The 25,965-nt window shown below is 38.5% G+C and overlaps 1 protein-coding gene across 8 annotated transcripts; it reads left to right on the plus strand.

Moving 5' to 3' along the window:
* LOC143856072 (nonsense-mediated mRNA decay factor SMG7-like) lies at positions 1 to 24,935 on the plus strand. Of its 8 annotated transcripts, none has more exons than XM_077366116.1 (10): positions 1 to 458; positions 573 to 695; positions 3,590 to 3,671; positions 14,152 to 14,293; positions 16,935 to 17,522; positions 17,678 to 17,800; positions 18,624 to 18,856; positions 18,948 to 20,909; positions 21,252 to 21,394; positions 24,390 to 24,935. In XM_077366116.1, the coding sequence occupies exons 4-8, from the start codon at positions 14,222 to 14,224 to the stop codon at positions 20,881 to 20,883; spliced, it is 2,952 nt and encodes a 983-aa protein (XP_077222231.1). In that variant the 5' UTR covers positions 1 to 458; positions 573 to 695; positions 3,590 to 3,671; positions 14,152 to 14,221; the 3' UTR covers positions 20,884 to 20,909; positions 21,252 to 21,394; positions 24,390 to 24,935. The 8 variants fall into 8 exon arrangements, with proteins under 8 accessions (XP_077222231.1, XP_077222228.1, XP_077222227.1 ...); XM_077366113.1 differs by having other exon boundaries at positions 573 to 674; XM_077366112.1 differs by having other exon boundaries at positions 1 to 695.
* Positions 24,936 to 25,965: the final 1,030 nt, after the last annotated feature.

A 25,965-nucleotide genomic window follows, 5' to 3' on the forward strand; every position in this document is an offset into this window, starting at 1 on the left:
AGAGAAGAACCGAATAAACCCTCTTTCTACTTCCCTCTCTCCCTTTTCTATTTCTCTACCTTCTCTCCTTCTCTCTTTAGCCCAAGAGGTGGTTGACACACCTCCTGCCGCTCCCAATCTCTTGCCGCGCACCTCGTGTGTGAGAAGAGAGCCTTTATATCATAGGGTTTCCAAAACCTTAGTTTTCAATTCAGTTTATGCCTTTTGCCTTCCCACCGACTCTATTTCGTTTACCCCTCTAACGGGATTTTCTGAAAAAACCCATCTCGTTTTAGGATCGTCTGCCTCTTAAAATAAAATAAAAAGGACGTTACCTTTTCTTGCGTGTGGGTTTCTTCACTCTTGTGGTATCTTTAACCAACATGGAGGCACGCTGGGGCAAGAGACTCAATTGCAGCAAGGCCACCATGAATTAGTAGAACACCAACAGAAACGTCTGCCTCTCTTGAAAAGAGGAGGTCTGTTTTTTTTTATTCCTTGCATCGTTGGAATTCTTGGTTGGGATTAAACCCTTGTTGGAAAAAGAACCATCCATCCACAGATTGGAATTCATGGTTGTTTCTGTCTCGTAGAAGAAAGCCACGGAATTGATCTGGGATCCATCGCTTGATATTGATATTGCCAGCCCCTCACCGGTTGCATCTTGGCATCCCAAAAGCATGCACTCTCTCTCGGTTGGTGAAAATTTGGACCGAGTTCAGTGCCGATTTCAATTTTTTTGAGCTGCAATTTTTTGAAACCCTGTTTTTGATACCAACTGAAACAATAAGCTTTCTGAGTAACCGGTGTCGGAAAACCACTTTTGTACTCGTTCTGCCGTGCTTGGATTTTTGGGCGAAATCGTGGTGGCCTAGAATTGAATTTTGGTGGAGGAGAATAGAAGGAAATAGTTTTGGGCGGAGCCTCCAGAAACTTCGTCTTCTTTTTCAACGGACGAAATTTGTGTGGGCGGATTACTCTCCAAATCATGTTCCACCATTGCAAGGAGCAAGCCATCTATTCCTCTCTATATTTGGTGGAAGTGGTTTATCAGGAAACTCTCATAAATTGAACGGTTGGGAGTTCTTGGTGTCTTATACTGATCATCTGATATAGGAGCCATAACTATTCGACCTTAGTGTCTTTATATTGTAGCCTTTGGTTATCGGCTTTGGTTCTCGGATTCGGTTCTCGCGATTCGCCAAACAGGTGCAATCTTTCCAACTTTTATTTCATCTCAATTATGGGATGGATAACAATACTATTCCAATTGAGAAGATCAAACTGGATAACAATACTATTCCAATTGAGAAGATTAAACTTCAGTTGTTTGGTGGATTTGAGTTTAATTCATGGAAGCGAAAGACTCAATTTGGTCTAAAATATCTTAATTGTTTTTACCCCGTTTTGAGTACTTTTGTTTACTCGACTGAAGAAGTTGATGAATATCAATGGCATTCTTTTAAAACTGAAGTGCATAGAAAAAAGGTGCGAGTGGGACCGGATGATCTCAAATGATTCATTCGAATCGAAGATGAGAATTGAGCCAGACATAACTTGGAGATGGTTAGACAGCAATAATTTGCTGCTAACTTGGGGCTGTATTGCTTCGTGAGGATATAAGACCCTAGGAGACCTAAGGTAGGACCTAGAACCAACACTTGTGTTTATCTAGGTGGTGCAAAAGATAGGGCTGCTGATCGATTTTTGGATCTATCTACCAACATGGTTATAAAATCTAGAGATGCAGTATTCTTTGAGAATAAATTTCTCAGAGATCATGGTTTGACCATACCTGGCGATACTGAGATGGTTACAGAATCGCATGTAGAGTTTGAACAGAATATTTTTTACACCCGTCCTACACTGATTTCTGAATCAGAATCTTTAAGAGTTTCTACAAGAGATAGAGTACCCAAGAACTTTGGTGAGGACTTTGTGACCTATCATGTAGAGAATGATCCATCAACCTATAAGGAAGCGATGAGATCTAAGGACTCTTTGTTGTGGGCATAAGCCATTGATGATGAAATGAGCCATCTGTTACAAATCAAACTTGACAGCTAGTCGATTTGCCAAAAGGGCTAAGACTGTGGGCTGTAAGTGGATTTTGAAGAAGAAACTTAATCCTGGCAGATCCATAGTTCGGTATAAAACACGTTTAGTAGCTAAGGGCTATACTCAAGTAAGTGAGATAGACTACTTTGATGTTTACTCACTGATCTGTCATCTGGCAACGATAATAATTCTTCTTGCTTTGACTTCTATTGAAAAGTATGTTGTGCATCAAATTGATGTAAAAACGACTTTCCTTAATGGAGACCTCACAGAGGAAATCTACATGAACCAACCTGAAGGGTTTGTCATGGAAGGTTTCGAGAACAAAGTTTGTAAGTTACACAAATCTTTGTATGGTCTTAAACAAGCACCTAAATTGTGGTATCAAAATTTTGACAAGGTAGTAAAGAGCTTTGGTTTTCAGACCAGTTACTCAGATAAATGCTTTTACTTTCGTTCCGTGTCGAATAAGGTTGCGATTATTTGCCTGTATGTAGACGATATGTTGATTCTTGGTTCCGATATCTCTGTAGTGAGTGATGTAAAATCCACTTTGGCTAAAGAATTCTACATGAAAGCTCTTGGTGTGGTTGACATCATTCTTGGTATGAAAGTAAGTTTTGAACGGCAAGGGATTACTCTTAGCCAAGCCCATTATATTGAAAACTACTTTCTACATGGGGATACAGTGAGTGTTAACCGATTGAGACACCATTTGATTATACCAAAAAGCTGATCTCTAAAGAAGGAGACAATGTGAATAGGTTAGATTATTCTAAACTGATTGGTAGTTTCATGTATGCTATGAGTTGCACTAGGCCAGACATAGCCTTTACAGTTGGCATGCTGAGTCGTTTCACTAGTAATCCTGGCCATGAGCACTGTGATGCTCTTATGAGGATGATGAGATACCTTAAAGCTCTTAAAGGTACTCAAGGATATGCTCTATGTTATAATGGCCATCCTCTTATCCTGGAAGGATATTCTGATGCATCATGTATCTTATAAGACAATGTATTATCACTTTGGTTGATGTGAGATCGAAGGATAATATGGCCGATGCTCTTATGAAGGGACTGAACAAAGATCGAATCTTCAAAACTGTGGGGGAGATAGGATTAAAGACTGTGTAGACATGTCTTAACCTACATTCATGTTATTTAGAATTTTTTGAATCTCCCTATCTTGGCCAAGATAAGCACTTGATATGTTTCAATGATGTTTACAGTTGTCTTTATGTCATTCTACATTTGATGACATGTCCTTCTTGGGAATGTTGTTTCATTCCGAACTTGATGATATAGCTTAACTCAATTTGGATATGATGCTTGTAACATTCCAAATGGAAACATGGAATGATTCTTTGTAAAAGAAACTGTTTAGGTCTTGTTCTCGATTGAAATTTGACATTGATGCTTATTGATATTGATATTAATTTTTTCAGCCATTATGAAATTGTACTAAGTTCTTCAGGTAGAACTAGATACTTTTAGTAAAATACACAAATGATTGGATTCATTTTTTAATGAAATTCATATTTGGTAACTTACAGGAATTTTCGAAAATGGAGGAGATTGTCTCAATTTGGATCCTGATGAGGATGACTTACTTGATGAGTGAATCCTTATAGAGCAGTAAGAACTATTATTTTCTTTTCAATTGATTAACTAGTTCACCTACATGTGAAACTGCTTATGTTTGAGTTTAGATATTTCTAAAACTCTTGGTTATTCTTTAAAGTATTCTTGTTTTCAGTTGGATTACAGATCTTTATTGATATGATGATATGGATGATTCAATAATTTTGTTTGGACATCACATTAACTATCTATTGGATTGTGCTATATGTAGAACATAGGAGGAGATTGTTGGGTATATAATATATAACCCTATTATGTTCTAATATAAGTCCAATAAGATAATGGACCGGTGTAGTGGGCCTATTTGGGCTAGAGCCCATTAACCTATTAAAACCCTAGTGTATCTCTATATATAGGGGCTGGAGGCAACAAACTTGGTATTCCAAATTAGATACCTTGGGTGTAATGCTTCAAGCAACTTCTTGCTTGACCTAATTCCTCTAACACGTGTGTAGCTGCCAACTTGTTGACTCACCCAGTCAACTTTAGGGAGGGATCTTGATCCATCATCCTCAACGCAGATATTGCCACATTCTCACCATTGTCTGCAACTTGAAAACTTGTCTCTGCACCAACTACGAGACATACCATACGTGTGTGCACACCATTACCCTGTTTCCAGCTTGCCATCAAGATCTACGGAACACTAGGACCGTGTCCCCGACCAGACAATATAACCCCCCTAATACACACGCACTTCTCTTTGTTCATTAGAGCTATACATCCGCGTATGAATTTCATGGCTCCACTTGCAGCTGAAAACCTGCACCCACCGAAGTCCAACCGGCCGAGTGACGCTAGATTCTTTCGCATCTTTTGACATGTGCCATGCCATCGAGAGTACGAACCACAACATTGAACAACTTGATCTTCACCGTTCCAACTCCCATGACGTCACGAGTAGACCCGTCACCTAAGGACACTACACATGTCCCTGTCTCCTATAACTGTCAAAATATTCCCTCCTAGAGCACACACACGAATAGAGGACCATGATTCTAAAATCCACTCATCATGAGAAGTGTGTATCACTTGAGGAGACCATGAGAACGTCTCAAACATCTTCGCTCTGCTAATTCATTACCACCAACACCTTATCCGTAGCACTATCGCTCACTTGATCCCAACCTCTTTGCTCTGCTAATTCATTACCGCCAACACCGTATCCGTAGCACTATCGTTCACTTGATCAGCTCGCTTCGGACAATCCCGCTTAATGTGACCATATTCCTTGCAAGAGTAACATTGCACGCCCTTTCCACCGGCCCCGGATCTTGACTTGGCTTTTCCTGATCCCATGTCAAGCGACCTTCCTATTTGATTCGCGCCATGAACAACCAATCCGTACTCTTGACTCCAGTCAAGAGCATGCTTCTTCCGCATCTCATTTGATAAAAGCGACATCGTGACTTCCTCCAACTCTACTGTTTCCTTACTATACGTTAAAGTCGATACGAATATGGAAGCGGAGTAAGAAGCAAAAAGGCACTGTCCTCTTCCTCAAGTTTTCATCGACCTTGTGGAGCCGATCCACCATCCCATTGGACATCGTAATGTGTTCCAGAAGATTTCCGCCTTTGCATCTTCAGCCCGTACAATTGTCGCTTCATACACAATCGATTGGCCAAGCTTTTTGTCACGCATAGTTTTCTAACTTCTTCCATAATTAGGCACTTCTTTTTCTTCTATAATGTTAAATATAACGTTACTTGCTAGACATGGTCGAATCATGCTGACTGCCTTCTACATGGTGTCTTTCCACTCAACATCCGTCATATTCTCCATCTTCCCATCCTTTTCCCTCAATGCCTTAACTAGAATGTCCACCACCCTCAATGACGTGGGTAAAACTATCATTTCCATCAAACTTGTTGTAACGACCCGATTCCCGTGACCGGATCGCTACAAGCAAACATCAGTCAAAATACTCACAAATTTTTTTTTTTTTTAAAACAAACCATCTATGAAACTTAAACAACTGCCATTCTTATTCCATTTCAAAATATCTCCTTACAATAACTTGAATTTAAAACCAATTTATTCAATGAAGTAAAGTCTCGAACTAGTCAATCTAAAATAAAATCAAAGGCGTTGACGAAGGGTATCGTCTTCCTTAATTATTTGCTCCCACCATCCTATGCTCCTAGATGTCCTCGTGCGCAAACGCACCCTCATTAGAATTCTCTAGCCCTGGGAGAAAATAGAGTCAGCAGGATGATAGAAACTGAACCAGTAGGAGAATTCAATTTAAAACAACATTTCAAGATCCATATTATAGATAAGACAATATGAATTTTTTTTAAAATAATAATTTACCAAAATCTTCAGCAACTGAATAGAAAAGTCATTTATGATGATCAGATGTACTAATAACTGAAAGAGAATATTTAGAACAATTATAAATTTACCACATTCTTATCATAACAATATCATTTAAACCCAGGGCACTCCAGCTCCCACTTGCTTGTTGCCCTTGCCAACACGGTCGATTCCGTGGGGACTTATTACGATAGATCACACCGCCTAGGGACTCTTGGTCTCCGTAGGATTCCGACATCAACTGGGAGTTGCGCGGTTCTCCCAAGTTGTATAACTTTTATTACGGGGATAACTCAAGGTTTCCCATCACCCTTTCCCATTTCCTCTTTGGATATTTCTTATATTTCCAAACTGCTTCATGTATTTGACAAATACAATTAAACTGATAAATCTTTATTAGAAATCAGATTCCATTAGAATACAAGAGACAAAATTTCATTTATCATAGACTAGTTTAGAAAACATAAAGAATTAGATACTTCACCATTCTTGTTGTATAACTTGAAAACCATACGAGCAAAGTTTAGCTATCACCTGCCTTTTCCAACCGACGGTGTGAGGAAGTTTTTAAGAGACAAATCCGAAGTCTCTAGAAATAAATGAGAAAGACGCCCTGCATAAATTTCATATCAACAACGTTAACCATTTTCTTCCTACTACTATGTTTGTCTTTCAAATTAATTACGTCTTACTCGGATGTTAGAATTTTATTTATTTATTTACATATTTACATATATATATATATATATATATATATTTCTCAGCTTATTTATGCAATGAGTACTTAATTAATTTAAGGTATTGATGTAATAATTTAACTTGTGTGAAAATTATTTGATTTGGCACCGCACACAAAGTTGCTGCCCTGTTCGAGCGAAATTGCACATATTTCACTACGGTTCTGCCTTGTTTGGGGCATCAAAAGCACACATTTAGAACACTTAACTGCTGTCTAGTTTTGGCCATAATTCTATACATTCAAAACCTTATATTGCTGCCCAGTTTTGGGCATTAAAATACGGTCATGAAAGACTCTATTACTGCCCTGTTTTTGGGCAGAAAATACGCACAATAAATACCATTTTGCTGTCCCGTTTTGGGACACAAAGCACACACTACAAACCATTATGTTGCTGTCCCCTTTTGGGACAAAAACATACACACGGAAACACTATGATGCTGTCCCGTTTTGGGACGAATCAAAATACTATGTATATATATATATATACTGATTGGTCAATATTTCATTCGAAATTTTATATTTATATGTTATTAAATTCAAAACACTAATAACATGTATATGTACTTTTGGGTCTAGGTTTTATGTAAAAATCCTTTGCATATACAAATTTTTTTTTTTTTTTTTTTTTTTTAATTTTATTTTTATCAATAGACTCTATCCTAAATAAATGGGTCCACATACTGTTGAGAAAATCGAACCCATAGATCTAATTTGATCATACAAAAAAAATGTCTTTTGTGACCCTTCAACTGTTGGAAAAATAAATAAACATATAAAGGTTTTATTCGATTAACATATGATCACTCAACTATTTGAAATCAAAACCATACAAACAAATAATAAATTTCATTTGATAAACACACTAACTGTTGAATAGTGAATCTCTATTATCATTTTTTTATTTACTTAAAATTTAGTGGGCTTCCACTGTTGAGAAATCAATCTATTAAAAGTATCATATACTTACTTGGAATGTGTTTGAAACAAGGAGACCAAGGTTCACGTCTTGTCTTCACTTTTCTCCGCTTCTCTTTATCTTTCTTACGACTGTTGATGTGTGTGTGAGGGGAGAAAGGAAGAACACAACTTGGGCGATGATATAGAGGAAGAGGGAGTGGGAGAGAGAGAGAGAGGGTGTGTTGGGCGTCCAAATCTATATTCCCTCTCTCCTAAATTTTGAATTTTACTTCCCTTTTTCCCCTCCTAATTTAGAACTGATTTATTGTCTTTCTAAATTACTGAAGATTAAATTTAGATCTTGCTATATTTATATTCCCTCCTTTACAGATTTCAAATAAAAGTTGCCTTAATTTAAATTAAACATTCTAGTAAGATCACATGTGTGGTCCACTTTCCCTTTATGGAATTTTGACCACCCATTAGGGTGTTTTGAAAAAAAAACGCATTTAAGGAAATATTTTCTAGGAAATCTTTTGTACATAACCTAGAAATTCCTAGATTTAATAAAGGCCTTTGATCATGGATAAATAAGATCCTCAAGATCTAACCATTGATCATAGGATCCGAGGCTACCATTAGACATCTTAAAATAATCGACCCTTTATGGTAGGGTCGGTTATTACACTTGTCGCTGTTGAATTGGATAGAACTCGGTTTTACCGCCATCTTAGATTATTCTGCACTTCTCGGTGTTACGCTCCACCTCAAACGAGAACTTTCTATGACAGTCTTTATACTCCCGAATAAGTTTTTTTTGACAATCTTTCTTTGACAATCATTAGCGTCCCACCCCTACAAACATCTTTCCATTTGGACTACCTCTCTTCTAAGAAGTTTTTCTTTCTAGTGCCTGGGTGAGCTTATCAATAGATTCACGAGAATGTCTTGTTCGTTGTTTTGGTACACACATGAAGCCGAGAAACTTATCAATGTATTGTGATCTTCGTACCGGTGGGATCAAAGTTCCCAAGAATATTCACATTTGATAAGGGAGAGCTTAATATGGATGTTCGGCACCATGAACCCATATCGAGATCAACAGTCCCAATCGCACAGATGTTCGTAATGGTGGGACCCATACGTTAGGACTGAATCTTATGGTGATTGCCTACCTAATTCAAGCATAATTGAGGTTTCTTAAGGAAATTTGCTAGGCAATTTCGCCATTCCGCAACTCACTTTTGCAAAAGGGAACAACCACCTCATACGTCTTAAATGAATAAGACAAAAATTTGCTAAAAAGTGAGTCTACGTGGCTGCTCTCTCTTGCAAAAAACGAGCCGTGAAATGCCTTCCCGCGAAATTGCCTAGCAAATCAATTCCCAAGAAGGTGTTTGAATATATGAAAATAATTATGGAAACAAATTATATGGAAAATAATTCCACGGTCTAGTAGGTTTACAACTTTACTTGAAAAATAATAAAAGTTTTTTTCTTTTGTAGAAGAGAACAACCACCTCATATACGTTATATAAATAAGACAAAATTTGCTAAAAAGTAAGCCTATGTGGCTGTTCTTTCCCACAGAAATTGAGCCGTGGAATGCCTTTTTGCAAAATTGCCTAGCAAATTCCCTCTTTAAGGAGGACTTTGTATTAGGGGTGCAACTTGGGTTGATTTTTGGGAATTCGGGTTCAGCTTTTACCTTAAAATCGGGTCGGGGTCAAGTTGATTCTAATTCATTTTTTAGCAAAAGCTCAACCTGACCCGACCCGACCCAAGTTGCACCCCTAGTTGTATATAGGAAAAGAATTATGGAAACAAATTATATGGAAAATAACATCTCATGGAAAATAATTCCAGGGTGTCGAACGTAATGAAAATTTTATTTTGTGGAAAATTCAATTTTCATGGATTTTTTTTTACATACATCCAAACATTCCATAAAATTTCTTGTCAACCATAGGACCAGTCCGTCGACCCGGTTTTCATGTTCGTTTTCTCAGACATTGAAATCAAACACCAACACCCAACCCGGAACCGAGTCACCGGGTCTGACTTGGACTCGGACCTTTCAAAGAAACAAAACCCGTTAAACGGGAGCAGACAAAGAAACGGAATTAGCCAACAGAAAACTAACATAAACGGTGCTCCGTTAAAGAACCGCGTAAAGAGAGTTTCTCTCTTATTTTTATCTCAATCCTGTTTTTTTTTAAGTGTTTGTATATAAAGAGGAGACTAAAATGATGAGGCAAAGAGAGTTGTTTTCTTATATTGGGGTGTATATATAAAGAGGGGGGGGGGGTCTTTTTTTCTTTCTTTTATATCATCTTATTGTTTGACAGCAGGCGAGCGAAGCACAAGGGAAGAAGAAGCGTTTCATCGCTTTCTTTTATCTTTATTTTTTTCTCTTTCCAATCTCTTCTTGCCCTTGCCCTAAAATTAGGTACGTTTTATGTGTTTCTTAATCCATAAAAATTAGGTTTTATTTCATGATTTTAGGGTTGATTTGTTGAAATCTGGTTGGATTTTGGTATGGTTTCATGGTTTTAATTTGTGCAAATCGTTTTTTTTTTGTTTTTGTTTTTGATGATGATGAGGATAGCGATTGTGAAGAAGGTGGTGATTTTCTGATTATTGGATTTAGGGTTTTATCTTTTGATTCGAGATGGAAGATTTAGGGTTTCTAATGAAGGAATCTTTGCTATGGTTGATTTCTGGTCTTATCATAGAGGATTTAGGGTTTCTAACGAAGAAATCTTTGGTATGTTTGATTTATGGTATTATCATGGGGGATTTAGGACTTCTAACAAGGATTGATTTCTGGTCTTATCATGGGGGATTTAGGGTTTCTAATGAAGGAACCCTTGGTATGGTTGATTTATGGTCTTATCACGAAGGATTTAGGGTTTCTAATTAAGGAATCTTTGGTATGGTTGATTTCTGGTCTTATCATAGGAGATTTAGGGTTTCTAACGAAGAAACCCTTGGTATGGTTGATTTCTGGTATTATCATGGAGGATTTAGGGTTTCTAACGAAGGAATCATTGTTATGGTTGATTTATGGTTTCATCATGGGGGATTTAGGGTCTCTAAGGAAGGAACCCTTGGTATGGTTGATATCTGGTCTTGTCATGGAGGATCTAGGGTATCTAAGGAAGGAGCCCTTGGTATGGTTGATTTATGGTCTCATCATGGGGGATTTAGGGTTTCTAAGGAAGGAACCCTTGGTATGGTTGATATCTGGTCTTGTCATGGAGGATTTAGGGTTTCTAACTAAGGAACTCTTGGTATGGTTGACTTTTGCTCTTATTATGGAGTATTTTGTCTTGTACGATTACGTAGGTCGGTTGTTTGACATAGTTGGGATTTAGGGTAAAAGGGTCACCGATTAATTCGTGTTGAAGACTGGTTTTTGTACTTCTATCCGATTGCTACTGTCTTGTTCCTTGTTACAGGGATTGATGTTGATTTTTAGGTCATGGTTTGTGACTCGCCCTTGCTTCTCGTAGATCTCAAGGTTCTGTTGGGATAGGTTGCGTTGATTATCATCCCTTTTAATCTTAAAATCCTGAAGAACTTTGTTAGGCTAGTTTATTTTGTTTGGTGGATATCTATCTCTCTGGGTTCTACTCTATTTGGTTCTTTTTTCTTCTCGCTAAGGATGAGAGTCCATAGGGTGCTCTGTTAGGGTTTAATTGGTTGGCAGCTTCTTAGAGTTGAAGGTTGTTAGGTGTTTTTTGTTTTAATAAATTGTATGCTGCGACAAGGGTTTGATGTTTATCGAAGACTGGTTTTTGTACTTCTTTCGATCACTACTGTCTTGATTCTTGTTACAGGGAACGATGCTGATTTTTAGGTCATGGTTTGCCACTCGCCCTTGCTTCTCTTAGATCTCTAGGTTCTGTTGGGATAGGTTGTGTTGATTATGATCCCTTTATTCGTAAAATCCCGAAGAAATTTGTTAGGATAGTTTATTTTGTCTGGTGAATATCCATCTTTGAGGGTTGTACTCTATTTGGGGCCTTTTCTTTTCGCTAAGGGTGAGAGTCATAGGGTGATATTTGTTAGGGTAATTGGTTGGCTACTTGTTAGGGTAATTGGTTTGCTATTTGTTAGGGTAATTGGTTCACTAAGTTTGTGTTGATTATGATCCCTTTTATTCTTAAAATTCCAAAAAAAATTCTTAGGCTAGTTTATTTTGTTTCGTGAATATCTATCTGTGTGGGTTTTACTTTATTTGGTGCCTTTTCTTCTCGCCAATGATGGGAGTCCGTAGGTTGCTATTTGTTTGGGTAATTGGTTGGCAGCTTCTTGGAGTTGAAACCTGAAAGTTCTCTCACATAATCATAAATGCCCGGTGTTTTATGCAGTGGCAAGGGTTTGATGTTTACCTTCTCCATGCATAGGACACGAAAAGTGCACCATTAGTTTCTATTAGCAATGCCACATGCTTTTGATGTTTGGAGCAGTTGGTCTAATTTCTTGCTCAATCATTGCATATATTGTGCCAACTTCATCGTTTTACTGATGTATTTGATGAGATGCTCTGCTGATCTCCAGACTAGCCGATGTACGTATGTTCAATTTCTTGAAAGTGGACAATTTAGTAGCAGTGGAGGAGGGCATTCCTTCTATATCCATCTTTTTTATGATGAAAAATTTTCTTCGATCCAACTCCTTGCGTGCAAAAAGATCAATAGGAGCCTGATGCTATTTCCTTCTAATAACCTCAACTTCAACGCTGCGAGCTTGTCCTGATGCGCCCATGTTGGGCTAGTAGAACTGTTTTCAGACAATCTTTAGAAGTTCCCCATTGTCAGACAATCTGTAGAAGTTCCCCATTGCCAGCATACTTTTAGCGTCCACCTACCCTTAGCTTGCCAAGAATATTAAGATCTGCTTGCTTTCAAATGGTCCCTGGGCACATTAGTCTAGCCATGTGTTTATTTACCTAAAGAAACTCCACTCTTCTCTTTTCATTACTTTCTTAACCTATTACATTGGTATTTGAAAATTTTCAAGTATTTGATTCTTTCCAGATGCCCGAGATAACCAAGGGGAATGATTTTGTGATAGGCATTTTCAGCCTTCTGTTACCCCCACCCGCCAAACCACTCAAAAAAGAAAATAATATAATTTTATATTAGTTTATCTGCCAAAATGTTCCATACTATTAAGTAAACATGCGTTTTTTTGTTGACACACACAAAATGTTTATCAGGGAATATGTTTATTTGCCAAAATTTTTACACCACTGGAGGGTTGGTGTGCTTCTCCAATGAGATATAGTCAATGGATATATGGTTTGTGAGCTAGAGCTCAGCCTGAGCTAGAGCTCAGCCTGAGCTAGAGCTCACAAACCATATATCCTATAGTTGTTTGACTTATCCAACCCATTCATTCTATAGGTTATGATTAGGATTATGATTTCTGGTTATGGTTAGGATTATAGGTTATGGTTAGGGTTATGATTTGTGGAGGTTTAAAATGGATGGCTAGAAAATGGGCTTCTATAGATCGAATGGTTAGGATTATGGTATGGAGATGGTTTCTTACGATCACCCTATCTACGTGAGGTCCTATAGAATGAATGGGTTGGATGAGTCAAAGAACATGGAGATGGTGTATTTCTGAGCTCTAGCTCAGGCTAAGCTCTAGCTCACGAACTGCGCCCCCATAGTCAATGGATACCCATTAAAAAAGGGGATGTCTGGGAGCAATATTTTTCCCTTGAAGTAATGTGACATCTTTGTTTATTAATAATCGTTAATTATTAAAATTAAAGTGTTACACACTTCTGACTGGTTTGATATGAGATTTTGGGAAGCTTTGTTGTCAAAATATTGGATTTAATCTGAGTTTGATATACAGTTGCACCAATTTTCAGTTTTGGGCCTGATCTCTTTGAAGAATCCCACTGTTCATAGACACCTTGGATCATACAATTACTTCTACATTTATCCTTCTAAATCTTGTAGCTTTTCCCAGGGTTGGTGTAGCTTTTCAAGCAAAATCTGATACAATCCTTATAATTGACAAGAAACCCTAGGGAAAATTCTCGTTGTTAAATCATTCTCAGGTCTTTCCTTAGATGTGTCCGAGCGTGTCAGTGCCTTTTTAAAGTATTTAATTGGCTAAATAATCATTTTTCACTGTTGTTTTTTAAAAGAAAAAAATTCTATCAGGTCACAGATTGCGAGTGTGCTGGATCCAGTTTTGGCCAGCTATTGGTTGAATTTGGTGCAGGTTGATTGTAGAATCATGGTAAAAGGATCAGTTCCATGTAGTGAGCTGATTTTTCCAACCATGCTATGATTTATTGATACAATTTTCTCCATTCGTGCAACATTAGTTATGTTTGGGCTTAATGCTGTGCACTTATTGTCTTATGATCTTATGTTCCATTTTTTGTGCAATTTTGTTTTTCATTTTTTCTTGGCCATATCATTCAATTTTTTTTTCTGGGCCTCATTCTGTGTCTCTTTCCTAATGCATATGATTTTTTTGCAGGTTTGAAGTTGCAAATAGAAGAACTCAACACGGAAGCTGTGTTTCTCACGAAGCACTGGTGACACATTTGATGATGACTGTCATGATGGATAACATATCTGCTCCTTCGGCACGGGAGCGTGTCCAACACCTTTTCAATAAGGTATGAAGTGTTGCTTATACAGAAACCGAAACCTGAAACCTTGGTCCAAACAAAGCAATAAATTGTAAAGGGGATGGCAGAGTTCCACATCCTCCTACAGAAACCGCCCTCTCCTACTCCCATGAAGGATGAAAAGAAGGATTTCACAATGAAAAGCACCTTGAGGCCCACCTGTCCAAATGTGAAAACCAACTATAAGACACGCAAGAGCCTAAAAAAACACCATTTTCCTCTTATGATAAGAACCCAAAATAGTAAAAGAAAAAGAATACAGAGGTGTCAAAATCAATTAAAATTTATAAGCCTTTCAAAAAATAAGCTCAAGAAAACTAGTAGACTCCGACTCTTAAAAATTTCTATGAAAACCCACGCACAAACTACCCTGTTATTGTAACCTAACCCTTTTCTCTTTAGAATCCATGATCCCCATGGGTCTCAAAAATGCCCACCTCATGGACCCGAGGTCATCTCTGAGGAGACCACCTACTCCAGCTGGGCAGGATTGCCCAAGCTAGACCCATCAGAGTTGAGTTTTTTCATCCCCAGGCCGGGTGATTCCCGCCTTGAGTAGGAGTCTCCACCTTCTTGCTGCTATTTCAAATCTATCTCCATCCATGCCATAGGTTGTAGGCTGAGAGCCTGAGACAAACCTAAAGCTCGGAAGAATCTTAAGTCTTAGCCAACATTATGGTTAGGGCTATCATTTTTGTATAGATGAATTGCGATCCTTTTATGAAGCCCTTGAATACCCGTGAGTTTCTTTCCTACCATGCCCAGATAGTGGCTAAGAGGGCCACTTTTTGTAGGATCTTACCCTTCTTCTGCCCTGGGGCAAAGAGCCAACACTCTAAAAGATCGATGAGACTGGACGAGAAAACCCATATTATGCCGAATCTGCTAATAACTTTGCACCATACCTCTCTAGCCGACCAACAAAGCAGGAACATATGGTCAACTGACTCTCGTGTGATGATTGCGTTGGTGATCAACTGTGAGAGGATCCTTGGCAAGGATCCTCTCACAGTTGCCAAGGATCCTCTCAACCGAGGAGCCGGAATGCGCCATATTTTGGCTAGAGGCGAGGATCCTTTTCTTGGTGCCAACAAATGTATTCAATTGGCATGGAATGGGCCAAGGATCCTCTCACAGTTGCCAAGGATCCTCTCAACCGAGGAGCCGGAATGCTCCATATTTTGGCTAGAGGCGAGGATCCTTTTCTTGGTGCCAACAAATGTATTCAATTGGCAAGGAATGCCCCAAACATGCATACCCCGGAGGTGAATTCAACTAGGGTTTTGATCCATGAGTTTAATCACAGAGTAGAGCCATGATCTCTGGATCATAATAATCTGCCTCACCCTTTGGGCCAGATTAAGCTCAACTGAATCTTACTCTGCATTGAAAAGGAGGCCACCTATTCGAACTAGACAGATACTTCCTAAGCTCAACCCCCGGGGCGTGGGGAGAGGAGATAAGCTGAGGGCAGTTGATCCACCGAAAGCTTGCTCACCCTAATTAAGTCCTAGTAGCAACAGATAGAGTTCTCAAAAGCTTTCCGGAAGATTGGAAAAAAAACTACCCACTGAACCCATAGTAGAGAAAATATGTTGTTGAATAAAGCAAACCCCTTGCCATTCCCAAAAAAAGAAAAGAAAAAAAAAGAAAATGCAAACCTCTCGAGGCACTGTTTGAAGCCCTCATGTTTCTTTCCTTCCAAACTAGCCACATCAAGGCAAAGAGAAACAACCATCAGAGAGTTCTACCTCTGGTAGGCCTCGACCCGAAGGACCAATAATCGAAAAGGTCAGCAATGTACCGAGGAGAACCTAAGTCACCCAAAACAACCTGAAGATGAAGGTTTAGATGTCCTGCATGAAGATAGATTGAAGAAGCAAATGACCCACATTCTCTCACCCATGACAAGGCACATGGCCCAATGATCGACAATGATCCTCTCATGACCGCCTAAATAGCCGACAATTAAATTTTATCGAAGCAATTCGACCAGCGCAAGGCAATGACTTTGTGGGGCTGGTGCCCAACACACCTTTGTGTGGGTGAATGTGTGTGTGTGTGTGTGTGTGTGTGTGTGTGTGGATGGGTGGGGTTTTTTTTTGGGGGAATAACCCCTCAGACTTCTAAATCGGCATGTTTCTATCCTTATCCCTTTTAATGAAAACAAAGCGCAATCTAGTCATGAAAGAATCAACATATCCAACACACGATCAAAGAAGTGTCTGTGGAACTGAACCGTCCAGCTCAAAATCCCGTTCAAATTGATAATATACAGTTATAGGGAAGTTTGCTGCAATTATGAATTTCATGATGGGTTGGGGTTGAGGTCAAGGGTTGCCAATAAATAATAAACCATGTTTATGTAGATACTGGACTGTTAAAACTCCGGAGTGGAGACTCGAAATAATTGCTGTTGATATCTCAGCAATAAGAAGGATGTACTTCATAACATTCATAAAAAAAGAAGGATATACTTCATGTTTGAGTTGGTTAATGCTCCTTTTTTGTAGATTATTATGAGACATTTGCCTTTACAATTCCATTTCACGTGTCTACTTATGACTACCTTTTTTTTCTGACTAGTAACTTATGACTAACTATTGCGTACTATTTCCCTTTCCTACAGAATATTGAGTTGGAAAATGGACTTAGGAAGGCAGCCCAGTCTAAAATTCCTTCAGATCCCAATGCATGGTCACAAATGCGAGAGAACTATGAAGCCATCATACTTGAGGATCATCATTTTTCTGAATTACATGAAATAGAGTATGCTCTGTGGCAGCTACACTACAGGCGAATTGAGGAGTTTAGAGCGCACATCAATTCGACTCCGGCATCTACTGGTGGGAAAGGTGCTGCACGTCCTGATAGAATAAAAAAAATCCTTTCTGTTTTTAGAGCATTCCTTTCAGAAGCAACTGGCTTTTATCACGATTTGATTCAGAAAATCCGGGCGAAGTATGGGCTCCCTCTGGGTTACTTTTCTGATGGTCCTGAGAATGAAATTACTCTGTCAAAAGATGGGAAGAAATCTGCTGAGATGAGAAAAGGGTTGGTGTCCTGTCATCGCTGCCTGATATACTTGGGTGACCTTGCTCGTTACAAAGGATTATATGGGGAGGGGGACTCTGTCGCTCGTGATTATGCTGCTGCATCAAGTTACTACATACAGTCTGCTTCTCTTTGGCCTTCAAGTGGGAATCCCCATCATCAGGTCTCTCTCCCTCTCTCTATGTCACGGTTGATGTTACTTTAATTTTTCATCTTGGAACTCATGGTTATTATGTCTTTTCTCCTCTCAGCTTTCCATTTGCCAATATTTTATTCTTGAACTAATCTTTGAGATGGACAAATGTTTCTTTTCTTCAGCTTGCAATAATGGCGTCTTATTCAGGAAATGATTTAATTGTTGTTTACCGGTATTTTCGGAGTTTGGCAGTAGATAGCCCCTTCTCAACAGCAAGGGACAACTTGATTATTGCATTTGAGAAGGTATTTTATTATGCCTCCCAAACTATTCTGATAGTACTAATGCCCATGGTTTATGCTTTCATGATGTGTGATCTTTGAGATTACTAGCATGGATGGGACTCACTTTGGTCGAACCTTTTCAGTCAGTTTATGAGTTAGTTTTTGAAATATACAATATTAGGAAAAAGTTATTTAACTGTTCATGCCAATATAAACTACTGATTCTACATGTTCTCTATTTATTTGGGGAAATTTGTGAGAACTCTTCTAACTATGGGCTACCATTTTGAAGCTTTTCTTGGTCTCTGCCTGTCAGAAGTGCTAGTTCCTCTCGTGGGTCATGACACCATTTTGATACTATTGCGCTGACATAGTAAAAAAGAAGAAATCATTCTGCATTGTCTTGTATTCTGTTTCACAGCTTTCTTTTAGATTCTCTAGACTTGATGCAGTTGTTTAAGTCATGTTTGGTTGCAGTTTTGCATTTGGATCAATCTCTCTCTCTCTCTCTCTCTCTCTCTCTCTCTCTCTCTCTCTCTCTCTTCTTCTTACCTCCATGTTTTTTTTTGAATGATTCTTCTGACCTCCATGCTTTCCTTGGTTAATTTGATTCTAGAATTTGGAGGCTGCTTTTGTTGGTTGATCTAAATTTTAAATGTCTGTTGGTCCTGTTATTTTCTTTTGCTATCATTTTCTTTAATCCGTTGATCTGTTTTTATATGTTATGGAAGTATGAGGACAAGTTATATTTGTCTTCATATTTTGCTTACATCTGACTCGTGCATCTGCACCGGAATTCTTCTATTCTCTGATACAACTGTATTTATTTGTTTCTGTCATACAGAATCATCAGAGTTACACCCAGCTATCTATGGATGCCAAAATTGCTCCAGTCAAGACGCCGCCTGTGCGAAAGACTGGTAGAGAAAGAGGGAGAGGGGAAACAAGGCTTTTAGCTAAAGATGTTAAAGCAGAAGGCACTCCCATTAAAGAAAGAGTATCCACAGTCCCTGAGACTTACAAAGCTTTCTGTATTCGATTTGTTCGACTAAATGGCATTCTTTTCACACGGACAAGGTATTTCTTTTTATTAAAATGTGTTTTTAGCTTTTCATTCATAAATAACCTTTAAGAATTAACACCCTGTCTCACTTGTGTCCTAACACAGCTTGGAAACCTTTGGAGAAATTTTTTCCTTGGTCATAAGTGATCTGCAAGATCTTCTTTCTTCTGGGCCTGAAGAAGAGTTGAATTTTGGTTCAGATGCCGCTGAAAATGGACTTTTTACTGTTAGGCTCATCACCATTCTCATATTCATGGTCCATAATGTGAACCGAGAATCTGAAGGCCAGTCATATGCTGAGATCTTGCAGCATTCAGTTCTTCTTCAGAATGCATTTACTTCTGCCTTTGAATTTGTGGGCCATATCCTCAAGAGATGCTTACAATTACGGGATGTCTTGTCAAGCTCTCTGTTACCTACTATTCTGGTTTTCACAGAGTGGTTAGCTTGTCGTCCAGATATTGCAGCTGGCAGCGATATTAAGGGGAAACAAGCCACTGCTAGATCGTTCTTTTGGAACCAGTGTGTAAGTTTTTTGAACAAGCTCATTTCGACTGGATTTGTGTCCATTGAAGGTGATGAAGACGAAACCTGCTTCTCAGACATGAGTAGGTATGACGAAGGGGAAACTGGCAACCGCCTTGCATTATGGGAAGACTTTGAGTTGAGGGGATTTTCACCTCTTCTCCCCGCACAACTAATTTTGGACTTTTCGAGGAAGCCTTCATTCGGAGATGGCAGCAACAAGGAGAAAAGAGCTCGTGTTCAAAGGATTCTAGCTACTGGGAAGGTTCTTATGAATGTGGTTCGGGTGGATCAGCAGGTTATATATTTTGACCAGAAACTGAAGAGATATTCTGTAGGCGTTGAGCGTCAGACATCGGAGGATGACTTGCCTATTATTACGGCCTCTGTAGATATCTCCCAATCAAACGGTGTAATACAAGGAATGCCAGTTGAGAAACCAAGAAATTTGGGAGTTTTGCAACTTAATGCACGGTTGTTTTCTGCGGAAGAAGAGGAAGAGGATGAGGTGATTGTTTTCAAGCCTACAATTGTTGAAAAACATGCCGATTTGAGTGCTCCTAAGTCACTTTCTCATGATCTCCTTGAGCCTGTTGAGAATTATTCTAAAGGTAATTGGGAAAGTTTTACTCCGGCTCTTTCCACCCCTCTGAATACTACTCAGCTGCAAGCAGCTACCGTAAATACCAGTTCACGAGCACTTGCTTCATTCGCTAATGGTATCTCTGAGCCTCTTCAACACATTAATCCTAGCACTTCGAAGTGGGTTTCAGAGCATCAAGCCATTTTGCTTGATGGATTGAAGAACTTGAGCATTACTGGAAATGGGTTTGTAGACAATGCTGGGTTAAAAGCAGGGTTGGGTGTTTCCCAGGCTCCTGCATTTTCACTACCCTTTTCACTAAATACCAACCCCATTACAGGCACTTTGTTATCTAGTCAGATGGGAGTTTCAGAAGCTGTGATACCATCCAAACTTGATTCCATAATGCCGGCAGGAGCAAATGCCGATGGTCCAACCATGAAACCAGCAGGTGTGCCAACAAATTCAAGAAGAAATCCAGTGAGCAGGCCCGTTAGACACTTTGGACCTCCACCTGGTTTTAGTCCCATTCCTCCTAAACAATTAAATGACTCCGTTCCTGGTTTGGCTTTGAACAATGACCATGCACCAGTTGATGATTATAGCTGGCTGGATGGATATCAATTCACGTCAAACAAAGGCACAGAACTAAACAATTCCCTTAATCACATGGGACCCATTTACCCCAATCTGACTGGTAATGGCAATAGCTCAGCTAATGGTATCGTGAGCTTCCCTTTTCCTGGAAAACAAGTTCCTACTGTTCAGGCCCAAGTGGAAACCCCGAATAGTTGGCCAAATTATCAGCTTCTTGAGCATCTGAAGCTTTATAAGGAGCAACAACAGCAGCTCCAACGAGGAAATCAACAGTCTGCTCCACTGCCGGAGCACAATCAAGCACAGTCTCTGTGGTCGGGCCGGTTTATCGTGTGAAACCTTTTTGCATCAGAGTATAGATGGTAAGTCGCATGCTTCTACACCCGAGTCATTATTTTTCCATGCACTTTTGGGTTCTTATAACCATGGATTTAAATTTTGTTACAAAACCAAAATTTCAGCCAAAATCCTGAAATTTCGGCCGAAATCCGGTAATAAAAAAAGTATTATTTTATTAATTCCCAAATTTCGGTTGAAATTTCGGAATAATACTATATTTAAAAAAAAAAAAAAAATCGTCCGAAATTTCGGGTTCGGTCCCAACCGAAGATTTCAGATGAAATTTAAAACCATGCTTATAACAAAATTTTGATTAGTTTTCCGTTCTGGGAAGTTTGACTGATTCTTATATCTATGCATTTGAGGTTGTCAAGAATCTGTTGTGGTGATTGGCCTTCCACCTGCTGCTATTGAGTACGCCCTACACCGTAGCAGACCTTTAAATGTTAAATTCCTGTTGGAGCATGGATGGTCTTTGGAGCATTGCAGGCACCTGCCCCTGAAATAGGTATGTCTATCTATGTAGCTCTCTACAGTTAACATCCAGGAAAATGTTGAATGGGTTGTCAGTTGTGATCAGTGTTTTTAGACTCCGAGGTATAAGGGAAGACATTTTTCTTCTTGAGGCAGCATGAGGCATAAGCCTCACAAATTTTCTGAATTTTTAAATAAAAATATTAAAACAAATTAATTAATAAAAAATAAGAAAATAATGTGTCATATTTATTTCTTGAATTCTATCCCATGTTTATTCCTAATACAATTAACTTCGGGCCCACTTTTACTGCTGCTGTCAAGATTGGGGATAGCGCCCCTGAAGCATATAATAATAGTGTTATTTCGTAAGATATAAATCATTTTCATGCTTGAATGAAACTTCTATCCTAGGAAAAAATTCCCTAAAATCTCAAAACTCTATAAAATCATCATATAGAATATGGAATTGATCTTATAAGACATCATCTCCCCTCCCTCTTTCACCGCCTTCCGCTTAACTTAAAACACTAAGAAGGGTTTAATAGATAAACTTTGTTAGTTAACCATCAGTTATATTGTATAGGCTGATATTGTTCGGCTTTTCAATATATCAACACGATGGTGCCTATACAATAATTTGAATGCTGACAAATAGAAAAATGGTCACTCGATAAAACTAAAATAAATTTAAATTTTCTTGCTAAAATGTTTTCTCAAAATATTATTGGTTACCATTGGAGGCATATTATAATATTATTCCTATTGTTTAGATTTAGAACTATTAATTTTCAACATTGCTAATTATCAACATTAACCATAAAGTTCTCGCATGTTTTTGTGTACTGAAGTCTTCATAAAAATGAACGATTAATGATCTAGTCAATGTGACCTGGTATCAATCTCAAATTCTCAACCATTCATAAAATGAAGCCTGTTATGGTGCTCTGCAAGAGTTCAAATTCGGATTCTCTGGTCACACCCTTTGTGGGATTTGACGGAACCTATGACTGAAAGGCACCCTGTATCATGCCAGGGAGGTCTCATCACTACCACCAGTGGAAAATATCAAAATACAGAGGGTAACCCACCATGGGACAGAAATATTTCCCTTGCAAAACTTAGTTCTTATTTATGTTTAATGTTTGACCTTTAAAATGCTACCTTTTTATGACTATAAATTTAACATACACTTACCTTTTATTGAACAATAATTTCAAGCCAAATTTTAATAATATATTATCAATTTATGGAAGTTTTCTATTCTCAGTGGATATTGAAACAATTTATGGACAATAGGATATCATTGTTCAAGGAGTGTAACTGGGCTCAACACTGAGTTGGTTGGCTCAACACTGATTTGGTTGCCTGCAAGAGCAACCATAGCCAACCACCACTAGCTTGAATTTTATCTGTCACCAACATTTATGTTCTTTTTATCACCCAATCAGAGCTCAAATTTCATATAGGGAACTGATATCCACACGACCATATTTTTTTTCCCTCTACCCAGTTTATTTTACACTTTTTTATATTGGCTTTTCACGGGTGTTACAATACTCAAGATGCTATGAACATTCATTCACATGAGTAGTACCATTATCAAAATATGGTAGTGTGTATATATATATATATATATATATATAGAGAGAGAGAGAGAGAGAGAGAGAGAGAGAGAAAACTGTTGGTGAGCTTAAGCGCACCAAACCTATGGTGCGCTTAAGCTCCCCAATCACATGGGGGCCCACTTTGTTAGGTGATCCAAAGCATTCATTTTAAAGGCCTTATGATAGATAGGGGGTGTACCAAAAATCAGCTCCATAGGATCATCCTAACCCCTTCATTTGTGGAGGACAAAAATGGGCAGATTTGTGTCTGTCCATTTTTGTCCTCCACAAATGGAGGGGTTAGGATGATCCTAAGGAGCTGATTTTTGGTACACCCCCTATCCATGTAAGGGACTTTAAAATGAATGCTTTGGATCACCTAACAAAGTGGGCCCCCATGTGATTGGGGCGCTTAAGCTCACCAAAAGTTTGGTGAGCTTAAGCGCACCAACAGTTTCCTCATATATATATATATATATATATATATATATATATATATATATATATATATGAGAATAGAGTTCCCGAGGGTGCCCTCATATAAGCTTATATGAGGTGGCTCTTACAAAACATAAGGGGCCCACATTGTTAGGATGATCTGAATCATTCATTTGAAACATCCCATCATAGATAGGTTGTGTACAAAAATTCAGCTCCATTGGATCATCCTAACCCCTCCAAAAGTGGGGGCAAAAATGGGCAGATTTGTGGACAAAACGTGTCTATCCATTTTTGCCCCCACTTTTGGAGGGGTTAGGATGATCCAATGGAGCTGATTTTTTTTACACACCCTATCTATGATGGGGCCTTTCAAATGAATGCTTCGGATCATCCTTACAATGTGGGGCCCTTATGTTTTGTGAGAGCCACCTCATATAAGCTATATGAGGGCACCCTCAGGAAAGAGAGAGAGAGAGAGAGAGAGAGAGAGAGAGAGAGAGAGAGAGAGGGTATGTTTGGCTCTGTTGAGATGTTGCAACCATACTTGGCATGACTGCCCTTGTTAAACTCCCTGGCTCGGCAAACTCAATTTTAATTCTTTGTTAAGGTTACTTGTAATCTATTTTAGGATGATTTAAAATGAGGGGTGCAATCTCACTATGATTCTGATCATTGTCTAAAAGAGTAGTATTAGTTTACCATTTAGCGAATTAGGGAACATGATAAACATGTAGTTTTCTCTCACGTTCTAACATTTTCAAAACTGTGACTGGTGTTTTGATAAAAAAAATTAAAGGGCCGTTTGGATGCCTGGTTTTTATAATCCAGGATTACAATCTAAGACCTGGATTGTACATTTTCAGGATTGTAAAATCTAGGTTTTAGCTCATAAAATCCAGGATTATCGAATCCATGTATCCAAATGGCCCCTAAATGTTCATATGCAGCCCAAGGAATTCTAATCCCGTTTGTTTTTATCAGCATGTGCAGAACTTCCCGGCCTGGCAGAAAGGGATAGTGGTGGGATGTTTCAAAGAAGAGTAAGTAATGCCCTGTTTGATTGTATGGTTGAGGTGAGTATAGCATTATCTGGAACAGTCTTTGGAGCGTAACGTGAACCTGAGTCAAGGGAGGAAACACATCATATCTATGCTACTCTGAGAAGGGTTATGACTCTGGTCTATCTATATCTGTTGGAGATATATTCTCTTTCAGCATCATCATCAGAACCAGGAGCAACTGATATCTTTAGAGAGTCAGTGAGCAGCTAAAACTTTCAGGCGAGCTTGAAGTTGGAACCGTGGAGAAAGTATACATTGTTTCAAGAGAACATATATAGTTTATGGCTCATTATCTGTTTAAAGTTGTGGATTTGGTCTTTAGTAGGTGGTATTGTTATTCTTTCCTAGTTTTACAACTTAGATATTACAAGTTTACAACACTATGGATGGTTTTCTTTCGCTGTTGAATTGCTGCCACGGACATCAGGCTTTGAATGTCATTAAAAAACATCCTTTGTTTGGAATACTTCCTGTCTCTTTATCATCCTTTTTGTTTTGATAGGTAAGCTGGGGTTCGACCTCCGTCCTCCAGCTTAAAGAGCAAAACCTTGACCATTGAGCCAGAGGCTCAATCCCTGACAGTTTCTTTATCATCTTACAGAAAAATTGCTTTTCATGGCTAGAAATATACTAACTGGTCCAAAAAAATTTGGACCCAACATCATCACTGTACATTGTATGGTGCTCGGAGATGTAGATTTGCTAATCTGCTACCATGTCACACGTTGGGTGTTACTCCCTACGAAGTGGTGGGCTATGTTACTTTCGTGTGCTCTCAGGTGTTACATAACAGAAAAAATGGCTTCTTGATATGATTATCAGCTGAAATTACTACTTGCATCTTGATTGATCTTATTTTTACTTGTTGAATGTTTGGCTTAGTTGGCTATATTATTTTCATCAGCTTCTGATTTCTAGGACATTTGGATAGGCCTGCTGATGCAGATTGTAGGTCCAATAAGAAGCCTCTTTTCCATTAGGACTTTTAAATATTTATTTTCATGTTATTTTATTTTCTAGGATTTTTATTTCCATGTTTTAGTTTTTATAGTGTGTTTTTTATGAGGCTCAAATTTATTAAAATAAACATTGTTTAACTGCTAGTCATGAAATAAAATAAAAATCTAGGAGAACCTAGAAGAGAAATAGAAGAGAGGAAATAAATAAAACCTGTAAATAAAAATCCTATGAACTAAAATAACATGGAAGTAAATATTTAGAAGTACTAATGGGCAAAGATGCCTCTTATTTGGCCTACAATCTGCATCACCTGCTACCACTGTTTTTGGCCAAATTGGTGGTGTTGGATGTGCCATGTGGCAATTTGTGGAATTAGAACTAGGGTGATGGTTTATTATGCAATTCCCTTGGGAAGGTCTAAGATGGTTATGTTTCATTTCTTCTTAAACTGATACATGCACTGGTAATTGATATGATTTACTCGTCTTACATCTTATGATTGTTGAGTCGCGATCTATCGTCAACCTATGGTCTGG

The sequence above is a fragment of the Tasmannia lanceolata genome, unplaced genomic scaffold (genome assembly GCF_043159265.1).
Source record: "Tasmannia lanceolata isolate RefF3 unplaced genomic scaffold, GAP_Taslan_0.1 ptg000023l, whole genome shotgun sequence".
NCBI lineage: Eukaryota > Viridiplantae > Streptophyta > Magnoliopsida > Canellales > Winteraceae > Tasmannia > Tasmannia lanceolata.